The 18,159-nt window shown below is 39.4% G+C and overlaps 1 protein-coding gene across 2 annotated transcripts in view; it reads right to left on the bottom strand.

The window, feature by feature from the left end:
• Positions 1 to 369: 369 nt before the first annotated feature.
• The window catches only part of CAV1 (caveolin 1), a 35,540-nt gene continuing 17,750 nt past the window's right edge, over positions 370 to 18,159 (bottom strand). For both annotated transcript variants that reach the window (XM_006729035.3, XM_031023294.2), the window contains exon 3: positions 370 to 2,591. In XM_006729035.3, coding sequence (XP_006729098.1) covers positions 2,250 to 2,591 — 342 coding nt within the window. In that variant the 3' untranslated portion in view covers positions 370 to 2,249. The remainder of the gene's footprint in view (positions 2,592 to 18,159) is intronic.

The following is an 18,159-nucleotide window of genomic DNA, read 5'->3' on the forward strand; positions in this document are numbered from 1 at the left end:
GGAGATTAAGGAGTGCACTTGTGATGAGCACTGGGTGTTCTATGGAAGTGTTGAATCACTGTATCATACACCTGAAACTAATACTACACTGTATATTAACTAACTGGAATTTAAATAAAAACTTAAATAAAGCATTGGGTAAACTGCTAAATAAATTGTTATTAATTATAACTTTTATCTGAGGTAAGTTATGCATGGTGATGGCCTTAGAACAATGATCCCACCTAATCCCACTTTGCAATAATTGACAAGTGGAAGACCATTACCTCCCACAAACATACTACAAATATATACACACACTATGTACACGCTCACCACACAGACACTGACATACATACCTGTTTTGGGGAAAAATAGTGAAGCTGACTGTTGAACTGTTAAACATTTTTATTGTGTAGGCTTTTAACCTTTACAGGACATGCAAGATAAAAAAGTGTAAAATATATCAGTAAGCATATAAAATTTCAGCAATCTTTTGGACCAGCAATTGATTTGCATGACGGACTAGAACAGACATGTCTTGGGATACACAGTTTACAGATTGAATCACAAAGCAATTTCCCAAGTGATTTTCCTCATATAAAGATAAAAATATCTTTACACTTAAAAAGTATGCAATATACTACATTTTCAGTTATGTACACAGTTTAAAAGTAAAACTATGTCCATGCCAGTGTCTGTTTTAAAATGCAAAACTTAAACGTAGGTAACAGGTTGATAATTAAAGTGTCAGGAAAACTAGAAGAGATGAAAAATAAAATCAAGCAGAGTTCCAATAGGTATATGAAAATAAAAATAAAAGCATATAACTGAAGGTTAAAAATAATGTCCCCAAGGTCAGCCTCTTAATATGAGCAGGAGGAATAAAAAGCTTTTAAATGTACCAGTCAGCTTTCTGTATGACTCAGGTTTACAGGTGAAATTCCTCAGTTTGAGTTCAGAAGAATTTGAATTTATTCCAGCAAAATTACCTCAATCTTTCATTACTACCTCCTTCCCCATCTTCTTTCTGAGCAAAGTGATGCTTGGATTAGGTCCAAAGCTCCTGGCAGGGGGAGGGGCTGTGTGTCACAGCGTAACAGACAGTTACAAGTGCTTTACTTTGAAGGGGGTCACATTTGCAACAATTCTGACAGTCTCACACAATGGCCTCCATTTTACGAGCCCTTCCCCAGAGGCCCACTGATCAGCTGAAAAGGGAACACAATGTTCAGCCACTAAACCACCCCAGTGATGGATTAGTTTGGAGTCAGGAAAGCGTGATTATTCTTGAAAATAAACGAAGTTGAATAGACATGCTGACCTCATTCAGTTGATGAGAGGCAGGGAAAGTTGGCTTCCACTCCTGCCAGCCCAGAGAGGGCTCAGTCCCATTCATTCACCTTAATTCGTTTCATGGGGTTGATGTAGACCATACTTGATATGGATAAAGATGCTGCGTGATCAAATGCAGACATGAACTTTATCCAGCTCTGTTTCTGAGAGTCAGAAACAAGCGTGGAGAATGGATTTTCTAATTTTGGTCTTCAGGAAGGCTGCTGACCTAATGAAAGTTAATGAGTTGGACCCTATTTGAAAAGGAAAATGTGAAGAACAGGAAGGCACTTAGATCTCATTATCTATATAACAAATATTCAGGCACAGAAAGAATCACAGGTTAAAATTACAAGAAGTGTAGGGCATTAGTTGGAACATGTGACTGCAGATTATGTTTTCTAACTTGATAAAGATCACTAGATCCAATTGGATCATTAAAGTGAATAGCAACAATCTACTAACACTTCAGATGGTGGGGGAAGAGTTTGCTTAAAACCTGCCCACATACCTGTACACTTAATGGCCATAGCCAGGAATTCTTCCCTTACCATAAAATGATCAACATTTTAGAAAAGGCACTTGAGGTTGTTTGTTCTTTTTTTTTCCTCCTCAGTTCTTCATATTTCTCTCAAATTACCTCTCAACAATAGGTCCATATCTCAGTCAATAAAACAATGGTCCACATGCAAATAAGAATGTAAGGAAAAATTTTTAAATGGGTTTAAAAAATCGAGACCACCAAAAAAAAATAGATGAAATAGCTCAGAAGAGACAAATAATAGTTATGAAAACTGAGTGATTTCTTTGTTCTGAACCAAGAAAATTCATTCATATACTGTTGCTGTATCAGCAACTTGAAACTTGAAATTGGCACCAAGAAAATTAAAAGGAAAAAAAAAGAATCAGGTATACTTCTATCCTTAAAATGTCATTTATATTTCTTTCTGCATGTTGATGCGAATATTGCTGAATATTTTGCCAACAGCCTCAAAGAACGGGTCACAGAAGGTGTGGACGTAGATGGAATACACACGGCTGATGCACTGAATCTCAATCAGGAAACTCTTAATGCACGGTACAACTGCCCAGATGTGCAGGAAAGAAAGAATGGCAAAGTAAATGCCCCAGATGAGGGCCATTGGGATGCCAAAGAGGGCAGACAGCAAGCGGTAAAACCAGTATTTTGTCACAGTGAAGGTGGTGAAGCTGGCCTTCCAGATGCCATCAAAACTGTGTGTTCCTTCTGGTTCTGCAATCACATCTTCAAAATCAATCTAAAAGGAAGAAGTGAGAATATGAACTTACAATAGAAGAAAAGAAGAAAAAACACTACTAGTATCCGTAAATACATATTATCTTTAATGTACAGGTTCTATGTGAGATGCTTGAAGGTACCCAGCAGCGTCAGCATTACTCTGAACTTGTTGGAAACAGGTATTTGGGCCCCACCTGGACCTTATTGCATCTCTGGGGGTGGAATCCAGGAGAATTTCTAACATGTTCTCCAGATGTTTCTTTAAACTTCCTGCCTTTAAGTAAAACCTGGCAATATGGATAAGTATACAGGTGCTCAGTGAAATGTAAATGACGTGACCTAAGCTAATTGTACTCCAACACAACTACACATACAGTGTTGAGTGGTAGTTAGTGCATAATTGATTGCTGACTCTTTGAACACTCCATGGGTAGAATTTCTTCAGCAAATTAGATCACTGTGAGCTGTGAGGACTCAAGAAGTCTCCATGGGGTGGTGAGACTTGGGCAGGGCTTGGAAAATGGAGTATGATTTGGAGAAGAAGGAAGGAGGGACCTTGGAAATGGTGTGAGCAAGATCCCAGGAACAAGGAAGGGTGGTAGAGTGAGTGTCACCGGCAGATAGACCTGTGTGGGCACAGTTAGAAAGAAAAGTTGAGGCCAGTCTCAATTTTATTTTACATACAGTAGAGGGTCTATTGAAGATAGTGGAGTGGGGGAATGCAATGTGGTTATTTATCAAGGTGAATTTGACAACAGTGTACAGGCTGGAGAAAAGAGACTCAAGGCAAAGAGACTGTTGTTGTATCCCAGGTTTGAGATGGTAGGGCCCAAACTAGAATTGTGGCCAGGAAAAAGAAAATAAAAGAATGAATTTCAGGGATCTTAAAGGAAGACCCCACAGGATTTGGTTACTTCAAGGTTAGGGAGAGAGAAAAGCCTAAGATGAGCTTTGAGCTTTGAGATTCTGATTTGCCAGCTAAGGAAAGCCAAGGTGACATTAACAGCAAGAAGAAAGTTAGAAAGGAAGGCAGTTAAAAACATGTTAAGGTACAGCTTCACTTTTGAATTAAACAGAGTAAAGTTTTGAATAAAGACAGATGCAAATATCAGTGGTCCACACCAGTGAATCCTATAGTAGTCATTTTTGCTGGCCACAAGGAAGTAATCAAATGAGTTTGCAGTACATAGCACTTAACAGTAACCAAGTGCTTCTACATGCATCATCTCTATGTGATCTGGGGTTTCATACCAATCTGAGAAGGTAGGTTGTTATCCTTTACAAAAGAAGATATAGAAGTTCAGAGAGGTGAAGGTGACTCGCTAACGTGAAGCAAACAGCAATGGTGGGACCAGAATGCAAACTTGATACCTTTCCCAATAGCATTCTCTCCCACAGTACCTGTTACCTAAACAGTGAATTCCCAGGAGCTTTTATCTCACTGGAAGGATTTATATAAGCTCAACTGAAGCATAGGATTAAAAAAATTACCAATAGAACAGTAGGACAGAGCCAGCTCAACTGCTTGGCAAAGGCAGCTATATGAAGGGATCTAATGTAGTTTGAAATCCAAACAAGTTGATGACTGCCAGCATCATCAGGAATCCAGGCAAGCTCAGGATTAGGGAATGAGGTCTTGGGTGACTCCATGGAGCTTCTCAGTGCCAAGATGCCACCTTTGATTCAACACAATAAAATTTCTTTTGGAAAAAGTACATGATGCTTACCAATAATTAAAGTTTATTTTCTAGAACATTCTGTTTCATGATCTATTGTCCAATGCCTTAATAATGTAATATGTAAAAATGGTATGTCTGCAATTATGTACATGAAGTCAAACAGATTTATTGTCATTCCAATTTTTTTCTTTGCCTCTTTATATCTAGACTCAGAGGTAAACAGTTGTGTGTTTTATTTTTTTTATTTTATTTTTTTTAAGATTTTATTTATTTATTTGAGAGAGAGAATGAGATAGAGAGAGCATGAGAGGGGGGAGGGTCAGAGGGAGAAGCAGACTCCCCGCTGAGCAGGGAGCCCGATGTGGGACTCGATCCCGGGACTCCAGGATCATGACCTGAGCCGAAGGCAGTCGCTTAACCAACTGAGCCACCCAGGCGCCCAAACAGTTGTGTGTTTTAAAAGGTTGCATGAAATATGTGGCAAGTCAGATCAATCCTTTAATGACATTTCTGTGCACTTTACTTAATTGTCTACTGTGGGGTTTTGTTCTGACACTGTATTTTCCCAAAGCTATTAAGAATAAAAACCTGTGGTTTTTCTTCATCCAATTGCAAGATACCCAATAGTTTTATTTTTTTAAAAAAGATGACCTTATTTTGTAAAAAGATTTGGTGAAGTCAAAAGTAATACACTAGAACAGACAAAAGATGAGCAATTGTGGTCCATGAATGCCCTGAAATGGGAACATACATTTTGAGTGTACAATGGGAGAGGGTACCTCACTTTTATTAAAAAGTAAAGATAGTCTACTATCAAAGGAGGGCAGGGAGCACTTTATCGGAGTAGGGTACTTCCACCTCTTTACAGAGCAGAACTTGAAGCATGCCTGCCTTGAGATTCTTTTCCTAGGGAAGGGATAGTTACTAACATTTGTTGACTTGCTATTATGATCAGACACTTCTCATTTAACTCACATCAACTCTTAATATATTATTCCTACTTTATAGGAAAAATGCAAGGTTCAGAAATGTTAATATATTTTCCAGATAGATAAGAGGTGGATTTGAGTTTTGAATCTGGTCTGAAAGATACTGACTCTTTCTTCAATACCACATTGCTTTAGAAAAATATTTTTCAAATTTTCTCCAAGGCAGTTTTACTATTTCATAGTTAAAAAGCACATTAACAAAAAAGAGTTTGCTGAATTTTACTTTTCTGGTAACTGTAAGAATTGTCAAAACATGGTCTCTGAGGACGATGTTGTGATGAGGTTATGTACATCATATATATAATTGGTCCTTAGTGAAGATCTATGGACATATGAATGTGGGTAAGATTTCTTGATAACTTTATTTTTCTAAGCATAACTATAAATGCATTTTTCGACAAACATATTGGAAATTCTTAACTGCCAGTGAGCATGATTTATCTTCAAGTGAATTTAGAGCAGGTCTCCAGGGGTGGACAGCAACATGAGAAAAATAACATGTTATATAAATATATTCAGTTAGGTAGTTGCTGTTTTAGTCCTGAAAATTTAAGATAGCTAAAGATTACTAAAAGTATAGCCAATTAGATACAGCTGAGAAAAAAAAGTAAGGCAGGTTAAGGAAACACATTGGAACCAGAAATAAAGCTTACTTTCTTTCTACTTCCATTTCTGCAACAGTAATAGTAATAGGTTTTTGTGAGGAGTACATGACATAATTTATGTAAAGTGCTTACCATGGGTATAGAGCATTACAATATAGTAAATGCTCAATAAATAGTAGCATTAAAAAATTCCTTGCTGTGGGTGATTAAGCTTTTTAATTGACAATTATAATAAAAACTATCAACCACAAAGCACCAGTGGCTCAAAAGAGCTAATTTCTTTTTTTTTTTTTAAAGATTTTATTTATTCATTTGAGAGAGAATGAGATAGAGCATGAGAGGGGGAGGGTCAGAGGGAGAAGCAGACTCCCTGCCGAGCAGGGAGCCCGATGCGGGACTCGATCCTGGGACTCCAGGATCATGACCTGAGCCGAAGGCAGTCGCTCAACCAACTGAGCCACCCAGGCGCCCCTCAAAAGAGCTAATTTCGATCTGTAACGATCTTCACCACAATTCTCTGAGATACATGGCCTTTATTTCCATTTTATAGATGAGGGTGGTGTAGGTGGTTAAAAAATTGCTCAAGGTCACACAAATGTTAAGTGGCAAAGCTGAAACTTGTTCAACTTCAAGTGTGAGCTCTTTTTGCTTTTATATACCTGGGGTTACAAGCCCCTATAATAGTCTTACTTGCTTAATTTTGACCCACATAGATATGCTTCCTAAAACATTCGCATTTTGATTATTAAAGGAATTACTGTTGATTGTGTTTCCATTTTAAGTTAGGACATCTAGTAACTAGAATGTTTTGCATTTTTGGTACTGATTGTATTTTCTTGGCCCCGCACAGTATGTTCTCACAATCCTGGCACCCAGCCAAGAACTCTCACTCTAATTGGCAGATAAGGAAACTGAGGCACAGAAGGATTAAAATGGGCCAGACATTCTCAAGGTCCCAAGTAAATCAGTGGAAAAGCTGAAATTAGAACTTTAACTTCCCGATCCCCAGGCCTAGGTTTAGCCCTGTGCTCAACACTATATCCCTAGGAACTTACATCTTTCTCACCATATCCCTTGTCCATCTACCCCATTCATATCTCCAGGTCTCCTGTAAGTCTCTCATTACCTTCTAAGGCATTGACTTGAAAGCTATTTCTATGTGAAGTTAGAAGAAATGTCCTTTTTACAGCATGAACATGAACATTTCTGTATATCTACCTAGGGTGAAGAAAACAGGAAGGAATATTCTAAAAAATATCTTCATTGCACATTTTGATATGTATTGATAATGCACTGAACCCAGGAAAGTTCTGCTAGATAATCAGTCATTCCATATAAAGTTAGTTCAAAATTCTCCATCACCCAAAGCACACAGTTTCCTCAGCATTTCCATAGATGTTTAAAGCTAAAGGAATCCTTAAAGAAATGGAGTCCATTTGAGAAATTGATGGCCAAAGCTGTCAGATGACTAGATCAAGGATACCTTCCCACCTATGGCAGACACAGGATTGGAATTCAGGCTTAGGAACTCTCCTGGGCTCTTCTGCGACTGTCTGCTACACATCCCCTGTCAGTCTAGCTGCTACATTCTGTAGCCAGTACAAAAGACAACGAGGCTTGTGTTGGAACTTGAACATCATCTTCCTCTCAAGAAGTCCCATGGGTCTATTATTGAATGAGTGATGGTGCCTCTCTCTGACAATCCCCAATGTGTTCATTGTTCACATCCATCATTGGTTGATTTATCCCTCATTAGAACTATCACTCTGAAGTTCCATTTCTTCAGGGACTTATTCCTCTTACTCCTTAATGAGGATAGGTCTTGCCTAGACTGGAACTTCATCTGCTCACTTAGATTTGGAGCAGAAGAGGAATTAGAGATTTGCTCTAAGACAAAAACAAAAACCGAGAGATGCAGGTGCCATTTATATTCTTAAAATGGGATGCCTCAATGAGGTTGTCCTGCTTTGCCAAGAACTGATTTTCTGTTCTGTAATCTATGGAACAAGTTGCCCTTCTGGCATGAATCATTATGCAGACCTCAAGATCAAAAGCATAAATGTGTTTCAGTGATATTTCTATGTCTTAATAGATGCTTTATAAGGAATCAACAGTTTATATTACTAGATTTTTATAAATGACATTAAATTCCTTTGTGCAGCATTGACTTATGATGCTATAATTTCAGAAACATAAGTCAACAAAAATCTAGCAGCAGATGTCAAGAAAAGCAATCTGTCTTGTGTTTTGATAATAGTTTACTAATGTAATAAATCTAAGAAGGTTTCATCTTGTTAAAAGTATGTCACAGCCATATTTAAAACATTTTTTATATGTACACAGGATTAATAAAATACAGGGTCGTTTTTTGTCCTAAAATCTGGACATTTTATTTCTGAGTAAGGAATTTTCAAGAGGGAAACTTTAAGTACATTTAGGGTCTCATAAGCAATGAAGCTTGCATATTCTGTTTCTATGAGGAAATATCTTTTTAGACTGTTAGTGGAAATTGTCAATGTATTGGATATACAGAACACATAATTAACAATAAACAAGGTGGTTTCTGAAGACTTGGGTGTTGTCTGCCCAACATCCACAGAATCCTGATTTATTCAGGTAATAGCAATAATCCTTTGATCTCACAGATAAGTTAGGTTGGTTTGGACTTGCCAGGGTAGTGTTAGTCTCCTTGGTGAGAGATTGGTTTAAGGAAGACATGTGGCCCAGTTCTGGCTAAGTGGAAATCTGCTGGGTGGGACTTCCGGGAAAGCTTTCTCTTCCTTATGAAAAGAGACGGCAGGGCTTGATATGGCCCTTTGCCCTTTTATCCTCCTTAGAATATGTGTGATGTGGTGCCTTGATGTAGGGAAGTCATCTTGTGACGATGAGGTGACATGAATGTTTTAAAGGCTAAGAGTATAAAAGATGCTGCTTTTGCCATTGTCAACCTATAAAAACAATGCCAGTAACTGGCTAGCTCTAGACTTCTAAGGTAGCACATATATATATACTTATTTTTAAGCCACAGCTATTCAGATTTTCAGTTACCTATAGCAGAAAACATTCCTAAGTGATACAGTAACTAATAGTCTTTTCTGTCGGTTGACGTAGTAGTTGTATATTTCCACATTTAGAGATCTGAGTTCAATTTCTAAACTCAATGTATCTTTTTAGCACTACTAGACTCTATTCCCGGAATATGCTCCTAAACTGTATCACAAAATGTTGGCTTTACATTGACATTTAGTTCTAGTAAAGCATAAATAAGATGATAAATTAACTGTGAAAGAGACAAATCAACATATTTGTGATAGCATCTAAGATGGCTCCCAATGATTCCTTCTCCCCTACTTCCTGGTATGCATGCCCCATGTAATACCCTCCCCTTGAGTGTGGGCTGGAGTTAGAGATGTGGATTTAGATAATAAAACATGGCAAGAGTGATGGGGTGTCACTTCCAAGATTAGGTTACAAAAGAGTGTGGCATCTGTCTTGTTTCCTTTCTTACTCTCTCGCTTGTCTGCCCTGCTAGAAGCCAGTGCTATGTTGTGAATTGCCCTATGGAGAGGTCTGTGTGTAAGGAACTGAGGGAGGACACTGGCCAACAATCATTGAGAAACTGTGGCCCATAGTCCAACAGCCTGGGAGGAACTGAATTCTATCAGCCATGTGAGTGAGCTTGGAAGTAGGTCCTTTCCCAGTTGAGCCTTGAAGTGACTCCAGCCCTCATACCTTGGTTGCAGCCTTGAGAGGCCCTGAGCCAGAACTACTAAGCTAAGCCACGCTTGGAATCCTGACACTCTGAAGATAATAAATGTTTGTTGTTATAGGACACTGAATTTTGGGGTAATTTGTTATGCCACCAGGGATAATTAAAACAATTCCAAAGCAAACCACCTTTATTTTGATTATCATTTCTAATTTTCTTTTTTTTTTATTTCTTATATTCTATTTCCTTTCTCTTCTCTATTACATAATTCAATTCTCATGCTTATAGAAAATTATATACAGTGAATAAATATCCTGGTCAAGCTCTATTACAAAGCTGTAATCATCAAGAGAGTATGGCACAAAAACAGACACATAGATCAATGGAACAGAATAGAGAACCCAGAAATGGACCCTCAACTCTATGGTTAAATAATCTTTGACAAAGCAGGAAAGAATATCCAATGGACAAAAGACAGTTTCTTCAACCAATGGTGTTGGGTAAATTGGACAGCCACATGCAGAAGAATGAAACTGGACCATTTCCTTATGCCATACACAAAAATAGACTCAAAATGGATGAGAGACCTAAATGTGAGATAGGAATGCATCAAAATCCTAGAGGAGAACACAGGCAGCAACCTCTGTGACTTTGGCCACAGCAACTTCTTGCTGGACACGTCCCAAAGGCAAGGGAAACAAAGGCAAAAATGAACTATTGGGACTTCATCAAGATAAAAAGCTTTTGCACAGCAAAGGAAACAGTTGACAAAACCAAAAGACAACCAAAAGCATGGAAGAAGATATTTCCAAATGTCTTATCAGATAAAGGGCTAGTATCCAAAATCTATAAAGAACTTATCAAACTCAACACCCAAAGAACAAATAATCCAATCAAGAAATGGGCAGAAGACATGAACAGACATTTCTGCAGAGAAGACATACAAATGGCCAACAGATGCATGAAAAAATGCTCAACATCACTCAGGATCAGGGAAATACAAATCAAAACCATAATGAGATACCACCTCACACCGGTCAGAATGTCTAAAATTAACAAGTCAAGAAACGACAGATGTTGGTGAGGATGTGGAGAAAGGGGAACCCTCTTATTACACTGTTGGTAAGAATGCAGACTGGTGTAGCCACTCTGGAAAACAGTATGGAGGTTCCTCAAAAAGTTGAAAATAGAACTACCCTACGACCCAGCAATTGCCTGACTGGGTATTTACCCCAAAGATACAAATGTAGTGATCCGAAGGGGCACGTGCACCTCAGTGTTTATAGCAGCAATGTCCACAATAGTCAAACTATGGAAAGAGCCCAGATGTCCATCGACAGATGAATGGATAAAGAAGGTGTTGTATAGATACACAACAGAATATTACTCAGCCATCAAAAAGAATGAAATCTTGCCATTTGCAATGATGTGGAGGGAACTAGAGGGTATTATGCTAAGTGAAATAAGTCAATCAGAGAAAGACAATTATCATATGATCTCACCCAGGATCATAGGGGAAGGGAGGGAAAAATAAAACAAGATGAAATCGGAGAGGGAGACAAACTATAAGAGACTCTTAATCATAGGAAGGGAGGGAAAAATAAACAAGATGAAATCGGAGAGGGAGACAAACTATAAGAGACTCTTAATCATAGGAAACAAAGTGAGGGTTGCTGGAGGGGAGGGGTGAAGGGATGGGGTAACTGGGTGATGGACATTAAGGAGAGCACGTGATGTAATGAGCACTGGGTATTATATAAGACTGATGAATCACTGACCTCTATCTCTGAAACCAATAATACATTAGATGTTGATGAATTGAACTGAGATAACAACAACAACAACAAAATAAATATCCTGGAATTCACTCTTGGGGCAAAATTCAGAAATATATGAAAAGGAAAGAGCATTTTCAACTTTCTTCAATTCACGTCAAACAGAATGTTAGAAAAGTTTTAGGCTATTTATGGTGTAATCATCCATTTACTTAAAGTGGCTTGGATTTATGACCAGATATGTACCAAAGACTCAGAGCCAGCTCCATATAGAAGGCCCATCACCAAATCTGGACTCTTAGGCTTAATACTTGTGAGCGAACTAACACAGGGGTTCCCAATTCCTGAGGGTTCTTAGCAGGGACCATGTGGCAAAGGAATCAACTGGGGGAGGGTGCTTGTTAAAATGCAAATATTCAGGCCCCATTTCATTCTCAAATCAGATTCTCTGGGGCAGGACCTGGGGAATCTGTATTTTTAACAAGATTTCTCTTCTTTTCTCATGCAAAAGACTAAACCAGAGTTATGCCTGCCCCTTTGGATCTGGTAACAGCTCCTTTTTGTCCTTGCTACTCTTTCTTTTCCCTCCATGCCTTGAAGCCCTAGTTTGCTTCCTGCTTCTCTCTGGAAGCTCCTCATATGCTGGATGGCATCTGGAAGTTGGTGGATAATGAATGGAAATTCCTTTTGAAAAGCTTTTCCTAATTTAAACCTATAAATATGTATTATTGGACGAGGATGAATGACTTATTTATTATGAAAAACACACTAACTGGCAATAGAAATCCTGATTTATTTTCATGATTCTAAACCCAGTATAAACAAAAGTATATTTAAAAATACCAAATATGTACTTCTAAAATTCGAACGTATGTACCAAACCCAGTCATCCAGAAAGAAGGTTTAGACTAATTGTAAGCTCCCTTCACTGTTCTTACACATATTTCCAACATGCTGAGCAGCCTTTGAAGTCAACAAAATAAATGTGCACGAATGTGTGGGCGTAGAGAGGGTTGAGAACTAGCACAATTAAATGTTACCAGAACACAGGAACTTTACCCTAATGCCCATGTGTTTTCTCAGGGGCAAGGGCAAATACCCACGTGTTTACTGGGCCACTGAGGGGAAAGGCTACAGTGTTCTTGCAGCACCAACTAAAAACAGGAGGCCTGGATTGTGTTAATGCCTGCAATTACTTGGATTCCCAGGGGATCCCTATGCAGCCCTAAGAAAAATGTAAACCTGGGGTGGGAACACTGGTGTGATTTGGGCTGCCTTGGGGTGGCAGGTACTAGGCAACTTCACCTTGCACAAGAACACAGGGTTGCCTCCTGGGGAGGAGGGGAGATGTCTGCATTACTAATAGGGTTTCAAGCTGGAAGAGGGTAAAATGGGGGTATTTATCTACCTCCTCTGAGTGAGAGGAGAGGGTTGGGGTACAAGGGGAGGAATTCAGAGAAGATCTGCAGTCCTTGACCTGGGCCTCCCAGCTGGGACCCTTGAGTCTCTTCCTTTGGACTGACCTTCCTCTTGTTGCTTTCCAGACATTACAGAAGCCTCAGAATAATGATACTTCACATTTATAGTGCCCTGTTTCACTCATCTGCTTCTCTTCACAAACTTGTGAAATTCTAGGTTATCTTCATAATAAGAATGGAAAATAGTCCTTTACTTTCCCACTAAGAAGAGGTCACTTTACTAATAAATGACTGGACCAAACCAGGACTTAAAGGGAGGTCTGGGTCTGTTGCACCCATCTTGGTATCTTCCATGATACCTAGTAGTACTATGCACACATTAATTAGCAAATAAATATTTCTTCAATATGTATACTTTTTTAAAGGAGCTATAAATGTCCATCAGAAGGATATAGGCATATATATAACATTTCACTAACCACCATATTATCTCCTATTAATTCTTTGCCTGCTATCACAGTGTACTTTTATTTATCTATTTTTTTGGTATCCCATTTTATTCAAAATGATGTTCTTATTTACCATAGCCCTATGATGCAATGAACATTCTGATCAAAATGAAGTGGAGGGTTGGTTATCATTTAGGTGACTTGGGCACCATGGAAAGGGGCAATTCAAGCTCAGAAGTCTTCACCTTTAAGGAAAGATAATTTAGAAAGTATTGATTAAAGGATGTTTTTGCTTGGTTGGGTTTTGCCCCCAGTGATCTGAATACAATTGTGTAAACCTAGCCTAAAAGCAGGGGGCATGCAGTGGAGTATGGTGAGGTGGGGTCTTGGAAAGGAAGGAGGGGATCAGCAGAACACCCCAGTGGGGAATGGATAGGGAGGGAGTAAACTTGTTTTTTCTCCCCATGTTTTCCTGTCGTGTGTGTGTGCGTGTGTGTGTGTGTGTGTGTGTGTTTTCCCAGGGCAGGAAAGGAGACCTACAAGTAATTTGTACTTTAGAGTGAATATAGGTGACTATGTTTACTTTCCTGGCAGGAGTATAAGAAAGAGGTACAGAGAGAGGCAGAGCATTAGGGTGGTAGATACAGTTGACCCTTGAGCAACATGGGTTTGAACAGTGTGGGTCCAGTTATACACAGATTTTTTTTTTTTTGATAAATACAATACAGTACTGTAAATGTGTTTTCTCTTCCTTATGATTTTCTTAATAACATTGTCTTTTCTCTAGCTTACTTTAAGAATATAGTACGTAATACATATAATAATCAAAATATGTGTTAATTGACTATTCATGTTATCAGTAAAGCTTCTGGTCAAGAGTAGGCTCTTAGTAGTTAAGTTTTGGGGGAGTCAAAAATTATACATGGATTTTTGACTGCACAGAGGGTTGGTGCCATTAGTTCAAGGGTCAACTGTTTATTCAGAGGCAGCAGACTTTTACAGAGGCCTTGGGATGCAATAACTTACATTATGGAGCACTATATGCCTCACTGGGTTCACATCACATCCTGTATGTATGTGAGGAGCGGCAAGGCAGGGGTTATCTTCCCTATTTTACAGACTAGGAGACTGAGCCTCAGCGAGGTTGTAATCAGTGACTGGACTAAATACAGGACTTACGTCTCTCAGATCCTCATTCACTTCTCCCTCTATCATACCATTCTCTTTAACCCCACACCAAAATTCTCGTTCTGGTTATGCATCCCTGCTCATTCAAATGGAATCACATAGGAATTTCTGAATCCACATGCTCTGGTTGCTCTTTCTTGCCTGTACCCATGCTTCCCATCCAAACTAATAGAACCTGCCTCCCTGACTCAGCAAATAATGATGGTCACCAGGACAGAGCAAGTGATCCAAGCCAGAGGATGTGGCTGTCCTCCTGCTGTCAAACCTCCATGCTCAGCATTACCCTCACTCCCCAGCAGCCAAGCTCCTCTATAGCCAGGATCCCTGGGTCATTTGACTGACCATGTTACCAGGGTCCCCACTGCCTTGTCATCATTCTCTGGCTTTTCCAGATTTACCACACCATTATATCTTATTCCATTCCTGTAGGGCCAGTGATTATCCAACATTAGTACACTCAAGAAGTTTCTGGGGATGTTTGTTAAAATGCAGATTCCTGGGCCTTGGGATTCTGAATCAGTGGTTCTAAGGTAGGGTCCAGGTATCTGTACCCCCTCCCTCCATTTTGATGCAAGTGGTCTGGGGAGAACACTTTGAGAAACAAACTGCCTTAGGATTCATTCTCTGCTAGGTGAGAGGCTCTGAAAAATCTGACACTCATTTCTGAGTGGACATGACAGTAGGTTAGTTACTGTGTTGCTCCGTAGTTTTGAGAGGCAGTTTGTTCCCTGGTTGATAGCACCAGGGCTGGGTTTGAATCTTAACTCTGCTCTGTTATCTCACATAAGCTACTAAGCCTCTCTGTCTTAGTTTCTCACCTGTAAATTGGTGGTAAAATAGTACTTCATAGGATTGTTCTATATGCTAAATGACTTAACCTATGCAAAATGTTTGGGACAGTGCCTGGGCGATGGCCGGTGCTACATCAGGAGCTTCTGGCCCAGGCACTCCAACCAGGAGAAGAGGGGAAGTGCCAGGGATTTCAGTAACAGCGTTGGGAGAAATGGAGGAGATATTTTGGAAAAGGAGAACCTCTTGGCATTTCTGAAATCATTTCAGGCAGGTGAATGCTTATTTTGCATTCTGCCATTATGCAAACAAGAAGGATTAGGTCATCTCTATCAAGTGCATCAACCTTCTGGAGTTTATTATAAACATGAGGCACACGGCAACTAAATATGCCCTGGGGAAGAAGATGCCCCAGCTGACTGAGCTCCTGGATTTGTCAGAAAGTGGCACCAACATGAAGTAATGGGACTCTCTTTGCTTTAGATTAATTCCTTTTTGCCTTCTTTTTCTTTTTCATTCATTTGAAAGTAGCCAACAGGTTTCTCCATCTTTTGCTCTTCTTAGGAGAGAGTATGAATTACCCTAGGGTTTGTATTACGGTTTGAAAATTTAAGTTAAATTTCCCTGTTTTGATAACAAAGATTTACATTCTTAGTTTACATCCTGTTATGCATTGAATTGTGTCCCCCTCAAAAAGATATGTTGAAATCCTAATCCCTAGTACTTCAGAATGTGACCATATTTGGAGACAGGGTCTTGCAGATGTAATTAGGATGAGGTCATACTGGACTAGGGTGGGCCCTTCATCCAATATGGCTGGCATCCTTATAAGAAGATGGTAATGACAAAACACACAGGGAGAAGGCCGTGTGATTGGGGTTATGCACTGCAAGCCAAGGAATGCCAAAGATTGCCAGCAAACCACCAGAAACTAAGAAGAGAAAAAGAAGGATTCCCATACAGGTTTCAGAGGGAGCATGGCCCTGGTGACATCTTGATTTTGGGCATCTGGCCTCCAGAACTATGAGCCACCCAGTTTGTGATACTTGTTAAGGTAGCCCCAGGAAATGATTATACATCCCTATGAAAAATTGCTAAAAACTATCTTCCATGATGAGATGATTTCCGGGTTCCAGAGCATTTTCATACTTCCTCGAGTAGGCTGTCCACCCTTTTTTTCTGGGATCCCAGGTAGAAACCTAAAACCACATTCAGTATGCCTGCAACTAGCTGGTTCTGAGCCTTCTTCAGGAACCCAGAAATATCTCTTCAGTCCACATAGCCTCACATTTTTATGGTCACAAAAAGTGCCTAGTTGTAGATGGCTCAGTACAAAGCAGGCTGCATATCTTTTGATTCCTTATTTAAATCTTCAGGCTTCTGGTATCGATTTGGTGGCACTTATTGAGTGTCACCAAATGAATGACATGGAACAGTGAATAGTGTAAAAATAGGCCATGCAAGGGCTAGTGATAGGAGCCTTGAGACTGAAGCATTGAACTTGAACAGGAAGGAGTGATACCTTGGGGGCACTTGTGTGTGCCATCCTTGAGGAGAAATAACTTCAGCCCTTGGAAGTGTTGGAAGTTCTCTTTCTTAATAGAAAAGTCCTGCATTGGTTAATGCATGGAAATCTTATTCGATCCAAACAGGCAATTATAAGGATTCATTCACTTTAGTGAGCAAGCCTTACTTCCTCACTCAATTCTGTGTTTACACTTGGAGTTTGTTATTCTTTTAAACTTCTGGGTGTGTCATGGGACAAATATGAATGATTACCACAGTAAAGAAAATAAAAGCTCTTTCCATTCTAACAAAGACATAAGAAACAGAAATGTCTTCACCATTTTCAAACTACCTATTGGTTCGCATAGACATTTGTTTGAACCAAAGCTTTTTAAACAGTCTTAACTCCTTTTCAGTTTCTACAATTCACTTCCTGATGGCAGGGGTTGTTTCCTACCATTCAGTCAAGTCAAACTAGGGTTACTAATAGCTTTCATCTTACCTCACTGCTGGAATATTTTTCCCTCCAGTGCTTGGAGTCTGTTTATTAAACAAATAGAAAATGGATGAAATAAATCTCTGCAGGTTTGAACATTGCTAGGCAAGTGAGGAAGAGGATCTAAACTAGAGTTCTTGTCAGATGTAAACAAGGATAATCATAGCTCATATGTGGCTCCCAAGACACAGCCCCCCACCTCTACAATGGGGTTTCTCTGAGCACTGTTGGCATTTCAAATGGATAATCCTTTGTTGTTGGGGTGAATGTAGACATGCTGTCCTGTGCACTGTAGAGTGATTATCAGTATCCCTGTCCTCTACCTATTAGAAGCCAGTAGTACCCCCTAAACTGTGATAACTGAAAATAACTGCAAACATTGCCAAATGTCCCCTAGGAGGGGGTGCAAAATTATCCCTGGTTGAAAACCACTGCTCTAGAAAATCAGAATTTGATGTGGTGAGATAGGACTTGAACTTTAGAAATATTTATAGCCTAGAATGCTTATATATTTATTGCAGGAATTTTTGGTCTATAGTACTGTGGCCTTGTGTGTTCATTCATTCATTTATGCATTCGATATTTATGAAGCACCTACTTTTTGAGGATGGAATAAATCAAACAAGGAAACAGAGCCAGAATAGGGTTGATGAGCTGGTTATGGGTCATTGGAAAGGGAGTAGTGCAAATGAAATAGAGATGGCCTCTGGCTGCTCAAGCTCACTCAGGAATCATTACCAAGGAGAGGTAATGTCCTTCTGTGGTGCACTACCTTAACTGTTGAGGAAGAGGAATTCATTTTCTTGCTTTTCTCCAAATTAGTAATCATGTGAGTGTACACTGGAATTTTGAGTAATTTCTTTCAGGACAGTGGTCCAAGCCCTTCCCTGCTTTAGGGCCTTCCCACCCGGCCGTTGGTTTTGCTTGTAACATTCCTTCCATCACTCTTTACTTGGCTAACTCTGAGTTATTGGTCATGTGTTA

The sequence above is a fragment of the Leptonychotes weddellii genome, chromosome 12 (genome assembly GCF_054177405.1).
Source record: "Leptonychotes weddellii isolate Sample4059 chromosome 12, ASM5417740v2, whole genome shotgun sequence".
Classification (NCBI taxonomy): domain Eukaryota; kingdom Metazoa; phylum Chordata; class Mammalia; order Carnivora; family Phocidae; genus Leptonychotes; species Leptonychotes weddellii.